The following is a 13,850-nucleotide window of genomic DNA, read 5'->3' as shown; positions in this document are numbered from 1 at the left end:
TGACACATATGCCAGGAGCTTGTGCTCCAAATGCATAAATGTATATGCAGGAACGGATCCCTGCTGGCATGTATCATGTACTATTGTGGCACATGAGCTTTGTTCAGGACCCTAACCTTTACACATATTACGTGACATTGTTACATAACATTAATTTGATGCACATTGGCCTACCATCACACTCTGGATAAAAAGTTTGATACTATATCTTGAGTTCCAAAGGCAGTCCATACAAATCCATACAGGCTTGCTGAGTCATGGTGTAATATCCTGATTTATAGTCGAAACTCAGTAACAAACAAAAGCCTCTTTAATAAAATTGTTTGGGAGAAAATAGAAAATTAAGGGGGATGCAAGTTTTTGGCAAGATGTACGTTTGTAACTTCAAAATGCATTTGTAATAACTTTCACCAGAAGGATTAGTAAGGTTTTGTTTGCAAATGGGACCATTGAAACCATTTTATTTTATTATTTACCACATCCTATTTCATCTTCATTATCTTCACAGTCATCATCTCCATCACAAATCCAGCTCTGATGAATACAGCGACCACTTGGGCAAGTGTAGAAATTCCCTTTACAAGTTGCATATGCTAAGGAAGAGAAGAACAAAGACCTTTTACCAGAAGTAAAAGTTCTCCACAGGCCAACCTTTAAGCTATCCCCTTGGCCCTAACCATGTGTACGTGGAATAGAACTAATTGGAAGAAGTTCAGCTCAGCAAGGTCCAGCACTCACTACTGCTGTCTTCTTACTTCTTTCTTCTCTGCCTTGCCTGCAGGCTGGGAAGCCTGAGCTTGTACCAGATTAAATGAGTAGATCAAAGCAGATTTGGAGAACTGCAACCATTCCTTACAGAGACAGAGGAAAGAATGGCCTTTAGAGATCTGGCTTTGAATCTTTCTTCAAAAGGCCTGCCTACTAATACAGAGGAGAGGAAAGGAAATGTGTCTTCTATTTGAAGGGCTATCCAGAACCAAAAGAAGGGAGAGTAGAGACCCTGAAGTTGTCCATCAAATGTTAGCACCTGAACAGCAGACTGATCAGGCACTTAGATCACCGGGACACCGTCCTCCCACAGTGGTGAGGTTATTCTATTTCTGCGTAAATTATAGTGTTATTTCAAGATTTGCATCTATACGTAAAAATTAGCATCTGCAAATGTTATGCAAATGGTGTCCTCTTTATTAGCAATGCATAAATGGCCACCCTAGAAGAGCAGCCTAGTGTTTTGGAGGCAAGAAGTACGGAGAACTGACATCCCATGTAACTTTGCTGAGCTATTTAATAACACTGAGATGCCCCCGACAGAATTTCAGGCTCAGAGCAACAATCAGTATGGTACCAGTTTGAGAAGATGTATGTCCACTTAACCCTGCTTCGCTATTCGCAAAACTCACAAGCAAGCTACCTAGTGTTTTAAACCGCACGTTACCTACTTAATGAAGCATAACTTCTGTGTCTGCCGGAAGAATTTTGAAGGCTCTCAATTAACATGCCCAGCTAATATAAATGCACACAACACAGAGCCATTTCAGACGTGTGCCACAATGCACCACCTAAATAATACCCACAGTTTTAGCTGGAACGTAATTCAGGAAGCAAGTGAAAACCCACATACTGCAAGAATTTTCATCGCTCCTGTCTCCACAGTCATCATCATGGTCACAAACAAAGGCTCGAGGGATACATTCTCCATTTCTGCACTGAAACTGGGTACTGGAGCATCCATGAGCTGAAAAAAAGGGAAGGGGACATCAACGTCTCCTAGAAACAAATCTTCGCATTTAGCTTATCATGACCGGATGTGTCCATTGTTCTGGGTGGTGCAAATGCAGTACTTACTACAGTTGGCTTCATCAGAGGCATCTCTGCAGTCCAGTTTGCCATCACAGTGCTGGCTTGCATTAAAACATGCTCCATTGGAACAAGATAGCTGATCGCACGTTGGGTACTCTGCAAGACGATAAAAGATGCTTTACTCTGATGTGTCAGGAGGAACAGCTAAACTATACATTAGGCCACCTGTATTTGCTTTTATTGTTGCTTTATGAAACACAGAAACAACAGAAAACTGACAGTGGAATTATCTCTAGTGTTACAGAAGAATATGACTGATGCATATATTGCGGAGGATGTATTCAGTTGGCATTTAATTTTTATGAACCACCCAGAGAGCTTCGGCTATTGGCCGATATAAAAATGCAATCAATCAATCATATTGCTCCAACACCTTAGCTCTAGAATCCATTTTGATTCCAGAAGACACAGCCTAAAAAGCTGCCAGGAGCATCATTAATAAAGCAACAGACTGCCACAGAGGTACAGGAGCCATAGTGTATACATGCATCCTCCTTGATTAAAGGAAATTGCTCTCTGTAACTATGGAAACATGCAAACACCTTCCCAATGGCCATGCCACAACCCAGCCAACAAGAGCACTTTTGAACTGACCAATCAAAAACCTTGGTGGAAAAAATGGCCCAACTTCCCAGACAGGATAATAAGGTAAAGCACTGCCTAAGCCCTGTTGAGGATGTTTTTTGTTCTGAATGCCTCTCAAGACTCCCCACTCTATTCTGGAACCGATCCCGTGTTTCCAGGGCCAGTTTCCCCTTGTGCTTTCCAAATGTGCCACCTTATTACAGAGTTTGCCCAGAGAGATCAACTTGCCTTGTGCACCAAGAGTGAAAGCTTTATAATAAAAAAGCACCCAAAGCAAGCTTCCATAAGTGCAGGAATGCAGCTTGACCTGCAAGGCCATGCAGGCACTTTGGGAGTGAGCTTAAGGTATTCAGAAAAGTCAACCAAAATGTCTTGAGTTGAACGCACAGCTTGCTGAAACTCATTGGGAACTCTAAAGGGAAGACCCATTTTCATGCTGGTGGCATCGGGTTTCTTAATAACAGCTTACCCTCTGTTCCGTCTCCCCATCAATGCGTATTAAAAACCCTTTGGTTTGGATGTCTATGATTGACATAGTGCATCAACAAGGCCAAAATGTCGTGAAGCTTATGCCCCATTTCTTAATTTAGAACTGTTGAGAAACCTGAGAATAATCTGCATCCACAATTCTTTTCCAAATTTTGCAGCCAACCAGGAAATGAAGTGGTTCCCCTTCCTCTGAAGACAGGTAATTAACAACATTCATGCTCTATATCTATCCATTTTCACTCCCAACACGCACCATTAAGCCTGTGTGCACCAGTTGCTCAGGAACATGGGTGGGAGGGTGCTGTTGCACCATGTCCTGCTTGTTGATCCCTGGCCGATGGCTGGTTGGCCAGTGTGTGAACAGAATGATGGACTAGATGGACCCTTGGTCTGATCCAGCAGGATACTTCTTATGTTCTTATCATCATCAGCACTCAAGTTCCCTTGTTTGTATAGCCTTCAAATTACTTGTTCTTCTGTTTTCATTGTGTTACCTTCTCCCCCTTCTCCCCCCAATATTAATCTTTCTCTATTCTTCCTAGTTAGGCCTCTTAGAACTAATATACTAGTGGGTGGGTATGTTAACCAAAGCATTTGTGCAACAAAAACAAAAATCTATAAAAAAAATTAAGGGCCTATGCTTTCGAATGTGAATGTTTGTTAATTTCTCCAATTTAGAAGTCGTTATTCCCCATTTGTAACAGCATAGTGCATAAATCCAATGTGTGCACACCACACTTCTGGTTAGAGTCCCTTAGACCCGCATTGGTTGTTACCCGTGTATTCACATAAGTTACTTATTCATGTGAATGAAGATGCCTTTATTCACTAGGCAGTCATCAATTTCTTCATCCATCTTTGCTTTTGGTCTCTTGATTCACCTGTCAATTTTTCTAAGGTAAATCCTTACAAATGGTGATAGTGAAGAAAAGAACCCTTTCAAAGAATAGCTATATTCTAAACTCTTTTAAGATCTTGGAGCCTGCTTGGACATTACTTTCCTCTTCCACAGAAATCTACTAGGAAGAAATTGGGAGGTGATTCTAGGCCATGTGCTCTTGCCCCTACTCTTCTCATGGCCACAGGGAAATGTGATTGACCAAAGGGCAGATCCCACAATTATTTCAATGTAGGACCTCATTTGACCCAGGAGATTAAAACCTCTTTAAACAAGAATCCTGGACAGAGAATTCACAACTTGTCACTCATTTCTCCCTATTTCTCCTTCAAATTCTGCAAAGAAAAAGGTATCCACAGACCTATAAATATAATTGCTTTGTTTTACTTGAATTAATTAGAACAATAATAATTTCAGGATTTTTAATTTCAGATTTTTAACATATCTCAATTTTGCTATTCCATTTCAATTGGGGGGAAAGGCCAACATTTCTAATTGTGTTTTGAATTCATTGTCTAAATGAACATGAAGCTATTGAACTTTATGAGCCAATGGCAGGATAATCATCAGGGACAGCTGGTCATTAGGAGCTAATGGGATTAATCTTGACAATATTGTAACAGCTGCTAGCTGCACTGTAGACAGAGGCATGTGTGCAGTGTCAGAGTCAGTATTGCAGAAATTGTTCATGAACACATTCTTCAGACATATCTCCAGCCACTGTGAACCATTCATTACATGTCCAACAACTAAAACTTATCATGCAGCACTATTTGTTTGCCACTGGTGATATCTGGCTTTGTACCTGGTCCCACATATCATCTACATCCCACAATTTCACTACTACATGATCTAGATGAGGATGTTAATTCTTCGTAGTTGGTACCAAACTCCGCTGACATCATCTCAATTTGAGAGGAATTAAATCCATCATTGGACCAGCACTAAAGAAGGGTTATAGTGGTAAATGTTAAATCTTCTGAAGAGCACACACACACACACACACATATTTGGAAGAGCTTAAAGTGGGGTGGGAGACAGGATCCATATTAGGTTACATTTTTTTTAAAGGAACAAAGGTGTGATAACATTAGCACCTATAGAAAAGGGAGGATATTCTTCTTTTGCACGCTTCTGTTTTTCTAAATGTTTAACAATGGCTTTAATTATAATTTTCTGGACGGGAAACAGCCAGGATTCTAATCCACAGCAATGCATTTATGTATCTGGAAAGAAAACTATTATTTTTATGAAGCAGAAATGGCTTCAATGCACTAATTAAATAGCCTGGAGCTGAAACACTGGTCTGATGTTTATCTTAGCCTTTGCATGGGTAATTTTTTTCCCCTTGTTGTTAATCCCATTAGCAGTAAAATGGGCTGTGGATTTGAATCTGCTTGTTCCATTTTACTTCATGTATAACTGCTAGGTTAATACCAGGAGCATTGTGCATTTGACTGGTCTATTAAATATAACTCATTCAGAAATAGAGTCTTTATCTCCTATACAATTTAAACCTGCCTCCAGCAATGCCAATTGCCAGTTAGAATGATGGCTCTTTAACATCTCCTGGAGCAAATCAAATGCTTACATCAGTTTTGCATGTTGGTAGGGCACAGGGAATAGGTGACTGCCTTCAACACAGTATTGCGTTAAAAATACTGTTGTAGCAAAATTATGTAATATGGGCTGGATCCAGATATGCTCATGGGAGGAGCTCCAATCGAGTGGAAGTTCCAACTGGAAGAAGGCAGGGGATTTTGCCTTGGCCTTTCAGCTACTTACGCGCCCCAGAAAAGCTGTTACAAGGGGATGTTCTAGAATGGCAAGGGAGGTGGTGCTGGGGGCTTCAGGCGGAAGGAGAACTGCTTTTAATACAACCCCCATGGAAACACAAGAATGAAGGGGGAAGGTGAAAAGAAGAAAAGAATATGCATGTTTGACCCGACCAGCATTATTTCACAACACCACTATTGTAACCAAAATTAAATAGCCCAATACAATTACTACCAGAAAGATATAATGAAGAAAACAGAGGGAAAGGAGATGGCAAGGAGGTTGTTGTGAACAACCGTATTGACTGCATATGGTCTGCTAGCATCAGGGCCTGAAACAGCAATATTTAAGCAAATCAGAAGTTTACAAAGCAATTGCACTGTCTAGAACAAACTTGAAAGGCGTTGCACATGCACTGTCCTTTAAAATAGTAATGAATTCTTCGTTAATAGTGCAAATATTGAAAGAGCTGATAAAAGAGACTGGAATAGAATAACGATTAAGAAAGAAAGAAAGAAAGAAAGAAAGAAAGAAAGAACTCAATATGTCAGTCATATTGATTTCATATGACCATCATTACAAGTAGAGAAGCTTCTCTCATTAGCTGATATTGGAGGGGAGAGGGAGAACAAAAGAGTTGGAAAAAGAAGAGAGAAGGGGGGAAAGAGAGAAGGAGGAGGAGGAGGAACAACTCCCGAGGAAAATCTTATAATCATAATAGCCTTCATAAAACAAAATATCAGCCGGTTCAAACAATATACTGTAGTCCACTCAGAAAACAAAATGGCCTGCTTATACGGTTGGCAAACCCATAGCCTACTTTGAGGAAAATAACCAATCATTTGTGGAGTGACCAGATACAAACGAGAGCAGGCCTCCTGCAGCTTTAACAGTTGTGATGAAGAGGGAATTTCACCAGGTTCTCCATATATACAAATGACACCTGCTGAAATTCCCTTTTCTATTCAACTGTTAAAGATACAGGAGCCCGGTCCTCCTTTTCATACGGTCACACTAATTATTTGTGCATATCTCCTTCTGTTCTCTGACCCACAAATTGCTTCTCTGTGACCTCCCCATTGGCTGTGACCTCCCCCTTCAATGACTGCTTGTAAGGTCTGTACCAGCTCCTGGGTAATGTAGCTCTTTGAACTCCTTTTTCAGAGACACGTTTCCACTGTGCTTAGAAGCTGCTAGATTTGATCTACAAAGCTTTGTAGGGTTGAAACAGCAGATTTGATGGAGGCCACATCTGCCAACATTGACTGCAACATAGAGAGAATGTTGTCAGGTAGGTTTGGTGGATTTGTAACGCTAGACTGCACTGAGCTCCTTGTATCTCTCTCTGCACCTCCTTCCCTGCTTGTCTTACGAGGCTTTGGATCAGTCAGAGCCCTGAGGCACTGTTTGCTTCAAACTAGAGATCCGGATAACCCATGCTACATCTCAAAAGGCAGTGCAGCTCAACAGAAGTCCACAGAAAATAAAAAGCGAAACAACAGAAACCTTATCAGTTGGTGATTTAATCGATAAGGATCAGTGAAGGCTCCAGAGCTCACATTCCTGCTTTGCTCAGGATGCCATCTTGACCAGAAATGCAAACATCAAGGAAGACGTTTTGAAGACTATTTTCATTTTCACAGTTTAACAACACGGGTCATTTCAGATCAAACCAAAGTCAGAATCAACCATAAATTTAAAGGATACAATTTAAAAATCATAGAAAGGAGGCATTTCTAAAAGTACCCTTTGGCATGCAAGCAATGCCTGGAGAAAGACAGAAAAAAATCAAATGTGGGCCAATCCTCCATTTTATCCTGTTTTTTTAAATCTCTCTTTTCTTCTTCTTTTGGTTTGTAATTTATTTTCTTACATGATTGTATCAAAATGTAAGTACTGTCTTGAACTTCGGCAGTTCATCTGAAATACCTCCATCTGTCTCTACAGTCATTCAGAAAAAGCGGCATCGTCTGTTTCTTGAGCACTGGCTGCAGAAATTCTGAACTGATGTGTAATATGCCATAACATGGTATAATAAGATAGGGTTAGTACTTGTCTTTTACACACACACACCCCAAAATTACACGATCACTGGTTGATTGGTTGGTTTTTTCGCTTTTATTAAAAAATGTACAGTTAATGCATCATTACAAGTTGTGCTAGTGCTATAATATACTCTAAGAAGGGCTAATGGTGGTGTATACATTAAGTTTCCCATTACTATATCTTGTCTTACATCTGGTTGCCAGAGCCTTTTACCACCAGTCATAATCTTCCACTGCTTACCTTATTAATTATACCCCATTGTCCTATCCAGGCGTTACTAAAACTAGCATTACTCAACACGCAAGCAGGAATGGGACCACTCCAAGTAGTCCCACCTCCTGACACCATGTCACCATGTAGCTCCACCCAAAGGCGTTCATGCATATGACTTGAATGTCTGCAGCAGGGAGGCCATCACATGTACAACAGGCTTCCACACAATTCGGAACCCTGCACGAATCCTGTCCATACATCCATACACATAAAGGCTTCCCCATAACAAGCATTCATGCTATACACATGGACACCTATGAACGGAATAACATGGTGACATGGCATTGGGAGGTGGGGCAGTTCATCAGAGCTCCATTCCTGCATATGTGGCGAGTAATACTAGTTTTAGTAATGCCTGAATAACAATCATATGTATTTGTATGAACCTGATAGGAAGTGCTGCAATAAAGGCATTTCATCTAGCTTTCTAACCCAGGGAGGTGAGCTGCTTGATTGGTGAGCCCTATTCAATGGCCCTTATTACATCAATAAATCTGTGAACTGACAGATCATTCCAGGGACTGAAATATTCCCATATGAAACACCCTCTGAACTGATATAATAAAGAGGGCTGTGAGGGACAATAGAAGGGCTTGGATTGTTCATCACTTCACCCAAATTGTATGCCCACCAGCACACTCTTTTGAAAACTCATTGCCATTAGGTTTCCCATAATCAGTGCAGCATTCCTCTATTTACGGCACCCTTCTGTTGATTAAGAAGGTTTGTCAACACCAACCCTTTAATTAACCATAGTGGTTGTTGTTGAAAGATATGAAGCATGTAGGCAGTCCAAGGCTGAATATAGTACCGTTGCAAAACAATCCCAGGATTTATTGGCCCATGGATTTACTAAATAGGGATCAAGAATTAACCCTGGGTCTCCCACACGGCTGTGCAAAAACACTCATCATCTTAAAGAAATTACAGGCCCACTTAACTTGCTTGACTGGAAGTGAGCTTTTACATGAGGCAAATGGTAAAGAGGAGCTCAGCCACAGTGCCTTTAAGTACATGCGTAGTTTGCTTCTTGTGTTTTTGTTGATATCACCCTACCACATTAACTAAAGTATCCATTTTGGCCCAGGAAAGGCTGCAAGAGCAAGATAGGGAAGGCTGCCAGAAACAAGAGAGTCCTCTATTTGAGCGGCTGCCAGAGGACTGGCTACTATTTGAAGGCATCTGGTATTTGAAAAGCTGCCCAGTCCAAGTCCGGTTCAGAGATAAAGAACCATAAGTAGGGAGAGCTGGCCTTGAAGTGCTCATCAACAGCACCTGTACAGCAGGCTGAGCAAGACACACAGATCATTTGGTTACCGTCTTCCACACTATGGTGAGATGCAATTATTTCTAAATTTATATCTGTGTGAATAAATTAGCATATGCAAATTGAATGAAATTTAGTGTCCTCTTTTGTCCTTTCTTTTGGCGATACGTTTCTTCTTTTTTGGCAATTTCAAAGTGGCACAACAAACATTTTTTTAAAAAACAACCAGCTGTGGCCAGGACAAGTTCTGGGCACCACACTTCGAGAAGGATGCAGACAAGCTAGAGGGGGTTCAGAGGAGGGCAACGAGGATGATCAGGGGTCTGGAAACAAAGCCCTATGAGGAGAGACTGAAAGAACTGGGCATGTTTAGCCTTAAGAAGAGAAGACTGAGGGGAGAGATGATAGCACTCTTCAAGGATTTGAAAGGTTGTCACATAGAGGAGGGCCAGGATCTCTTCTCAGTCATCCCAGGGTGCAGGACACAGAATAATAGGCTCAAGTTACAGGAAGCCAGATTCCAGCTGGACATCAGGAAAAACCTCCTGACTGTTAGAGCAGTACAACAATGGAACCAATTACCTAGGGAGGTAGTGGGCTCTCCCACTTTACCCTGGATTTAATCCACTATCAACACTAGTATTTGTTAGGAATGCCTGAAGAACAAATATTTAAAGTACAATAAATATCCATCTGAGAAACGTAGTCTCCGTCTTAATGAGCTTTTTCTTACATGACTGTCTTTCAACAAGTACTTCAAGGAGCAGTACACAGGAGCAGACTGGCTATACTCATGGAACCTGCAGTGTCCATTCTCTGGTTCCTATCACTTCAACATTGCTTCATTATTCTCAAAGCCTTCCATGTCAGGTTCAATATCAAAGTAAGAATTAAAACCATAGTAAAAAAAATCACTTTCTGCAACCCCACCCCACCAAAAAAAAAAAAGTAATCCAAACCCAAACAAAAATATACTCTATTTCTATTATTTATTTTTGCCCAACAAAAGTATGTTCCCTGTAACCGTTGGGGTCTTTTTATCCACAACAAAGCTTACATTGCAGTGGTATTACTGATTTTACCTCTCTATTTTACCTACTTCCTTTGCTCTGGATGCAATAGGCTTGTTTTTCCAAACAAAAACTGATTATATTAACTTTGGGCTGTGATCTTTCTTAGCATCAGAAGAAAAAGAATGGGGGGGGGAGAGAGAGAGAGAAAGAGAGAGAGAGAGATTCACACAAACCATGCCCCACTACATAGAAATAGTGCAGTTAATAAATCTCAAAACAATGTAACTGTTATGAGAGCATCAACACTAATCCATGAAAGAATCTGCAATGAAATTTTGATAACAAGAAGCATATTGTGGCCATTTCTGTCCATCAACGAACCCCTTAATCTTACAAATTGATTAAAATGCTAACGAGAAAAGGGATGAAACCAAATCTAGTGCTAAAGATTTAAAAGTACTCACGGCAGCCTCTTTCATCCGTTTCATCAGTGCAGTCTTTCACCCGATCACACCTGTATGTACCTGGAACACACTGTCCATTTGAACATGTAAACTGCTGACTGGAGCATGTCCGCCCGGCTGCAAGAAACATAATTTATTAGATTAGAAGTGCATCGTTTACATATTACGGAGTGGAGTGAAGGATCTTTCTCTTTTTGAGCCTGTCTCCTATTTCTTTCATTCCAGAAAATATATTATTTTATTCTATATAGGTTGGAAACAAAAGAACCATGTGCCCCTTCCTTTTGACTGCAGCCCATCACCCCTGTACCACCTAACAAGCCGCACCATGTTGTGAACCACTGAGAGATTCTATTATATTCAGCGGTATATGAATGTTACAAATAAATAACAAGCTACCCCCAGAACAAAAGGCATCTTCAAAAGTATTATTTAATGCAGCCCAAAGAGCTGTAATCAGAGAAGATATAGTGAAACCCCCTATTGGATATATACTGTCATATCCTTGCATATGCTTAAACAGGTTTTCAGATTCTGATCATTATACAAAGTATACAAGAAAATAAGGGAACAGAGGAGAATAGAACGTCATCAAGAATAAGACAAATTTAGCTATTCCCTTACTAAATCTACGGCTGCTCTGGGCTACTTTCCCAACACTGATGAGTACCTGCCCCTGGTCAGTCATCAGAGGTGGAACCATTGGTTAGCACCAGTCAAGTGAATACATTACAAACATATGTAGTATAACAATGTGAATATGGACTTACTTTGAATGTTACAAAGGGGTCAATCCCTATAATCATACTTAATCATGAGACAACTCAAAAATAATATACAGTGGGTAGTGGCTATCACTAACCATCCATCGGTGATAAATCCCTTCCACTATGGGAACCTCATATCCATCAATATGAAAGAGAAAAAATGCTCCAGTGGAGATGTAATCTTAGGGTAATTTAGTTATCTTTAACTGCCTTTTCTAGCTTGGTTTGTTTGTGCCTCTCAGCTACATGTTAAGTGTCATTGTTTATTTAGGCTGTAAATTCTCTGAAGCACGGGCTTTTTATTACACTAGTACAACGCTCAAAAACTTTGATCTGTGGGCATCTCTCAAGCCTCACTGTAACTACAGACTGTACATGAAATAACTACATCCAAGTGCAGTAGGTGTCATTTATTCAACCATACATTTGAAGCACTTTTTGTGTAGGTGTACCTAAGAACATGCTCTGTATCCCTAGCCTGTCATTATCTCAATGCTGCATGGTGCCACAATGAACCAGATCATGCCCTTGCGGTTTTGGATAGACATTCATTAATGCATTAGATTGTTCCTCTGTTCTGCTTTATCAGGTGATGTCTTATACCTTTCAAGGTATCATTTGATACTTTTTGATAGCAAGGCAACATGAACCCAGCCTATAGATAAAAATGGTTTGTATGTGCTTTTGCACACGTGTGTACATGCATGTGTGCAGGGCTGGCAGAGAGGGGGCAGTGGGGCCAGTTGGCATGGGTCTACGATTTTGAGGGGGTCTATTCAATGGTGCAAGAACGTTTGAATGGATTAGCAGTTTTTAATATTAACATTGTCAAGGCAAAATTGCTTGATTTTTCTGTTGTTGATGATCAATTTGCCCAAAGAAAAGCACATAAAGCATTTCTGAATGTGAAGAAGTGATGTCTTATATACATCTTGAATAAAAGTGCTTGCCATTACCTTTTTTATAAATCGTTCTAGTTCATATGTATTTAGAACTGATTAAAAAATACTTAATGAGCAGTTTGAAATGGGGCCTACATTTCCCATCTGGCCCGGGCCTATTACCAGCTTTGCCTGGCCCTGCATGTGTGCACACGTCTGTGTGTGTTTCTATAAACCATGTTTGCTCTAGCCCTGTTCATACCCGTGCAATGAATAGATGAGTACACTATACTGAGGAGTGACATTCAAGTGACCTCACTTAGTAAGCAAATTGTGTCTATTCCTGAAAATGACCCTTAATCAGAAACAGGACTTTGCTTTAGAGATACTTTTGAAAGGTTTTGAGTTAATGTGCACACATGTAGAATTAAAGCAAGTGTCAAGATTCAGTCGGGCTTGGCTATGTCCATGGATTTTGCCCTGTACTGGTTCCTTAGTAGATATGTAACTACGTGTGTCTGTAGCCACTATCCAAACGGTGATGAGGACAAAGGACAAGATGAGTTTCTCCGTCTGTCTCTTCTAGAAAAAGTCGTACTAAAAGCCCTAAAGTCTTACTCATGGTCAGTAGGTCAAAGCTTGATCTGCATCGTAAGTGGGGAAATGATTTCCCAGAAAGTGATTAACTAAGAGCAGAATTTCACTTAGCAAGTTCCATAAAACACAGGAAAATTTTGAACACTTGAGTAAACATAAAGTATACAACTCTAAAGTTCAGGATAAGTAACTGTTTGTTGTTCCTTATCCATGCAAGTGCATCACAACAACTCTGAGAGTTTAGTTGCTATTCTTACTGTTTTACAAAAGGGAAAGGACAATGCTTTTTTAAGACTGCAATCCTATACCCTGGGAGGAAGCCCCACTGAACTAAATGCGACTTACTTCTAAATAGACATATATAGAACTGTATGGTTATCATCATTAAAACAGAGTCCACAGCTGGTCTGGGATACAAGTGGGTATCTTAAACACCTGACACTCTGCCCCAGGGGTGAGAAACCTGTGACACTCCAGATGCTGTTGGACTACAACTCCCATGCTGGCTGGGGCAGATGGGAGTTGGGGGTCCCCAAAAATCTGGAAGGCCACATATTCCCTTTCTCTGCTCTGCCCACAGTACCAATTAGCTTTTTACAATTATAAAGAGGTAGAGCTGTAAGGCTCTCTCAATCAGAATAGGAAGGAGGCTTTACCTAGCTGACTCTGGCCTTAGCTAGATCACGGGGCGAACCCCGGGATCATCCCTGTGTATCCACATGACGCACAGGGGATCCTGGGATCAGGGAAGGATGATCCCTCCCTTGCCCCGGGATAGAGCCCTCCCCTTTGGGCCCGCTTTTTCTGAGCTCCCAGGCTGAGCCCGAGACCACGGAACGAGTGGCCCATTGCCATGGTTTGACTCGGCTCCACGCAATTCCTCGTGCGGAGCCAGGAGCCATGCACAGGGTGCAGCGCTCCTCAGGAGCACTGC

The 13,850-nt window shown here is 40.9% G+C and overlaps 1 protein-coding gene across 1 annotated transcript in view; it reads right to left on the bottom strand.

Annotated features, from left to right (window-relative positions):
* Window positions 1–13,850, bottom strand: part of LRP2 (LDL receptor related protein 2) — a 173,790-nt gene that overhangs the window by 124,278 nt on the left and 35,662 nt on the right. Inside the window, exons 5-8 of the mRNA XM_063118309.1 lie at window positions 10,672–10,788; window positions 1,846–1,956; window positions 1,622–1,735; window positions 477–593 (exon numbers count right to left, since the gene is read on the bottom strand). Coding sequence (XP_062974379.1) covers window positions 477–593; window positions 1,622–1,735; window positions 1,846–1,956; window positions 10,672–10,788 — 459 coding nt within the window. The remainder of the gene's footprint in view (window positions 1–476; window positions 594–1,621; window positions 1,736–1,845; window positions 1,957–10,671; window positions 10,789–13,850) is intronic.

The sequence above is a fragment of the Elgaria multicarinata genome, chromosome 2 (assembly GCF_023053635.1).
Source record: "Elgaria multicarinata webbii isolate HBS135686 ecotype San Diego chromosome 2, rElgMul1.1.pri, whole genome shotgun sequence".
Classification (NCBI taxonomy): domain Eukaryota; kingdom Metazoa; phylum Chordata; class Lepidosauria; order Squamata; family Anguidae; genus Elgaria; species Elgaria multicarinata.
Note: the sequence above shows the minus strand (reverse complement) of the source record. Positions and strands in the feature narration are given on the sequence as shown.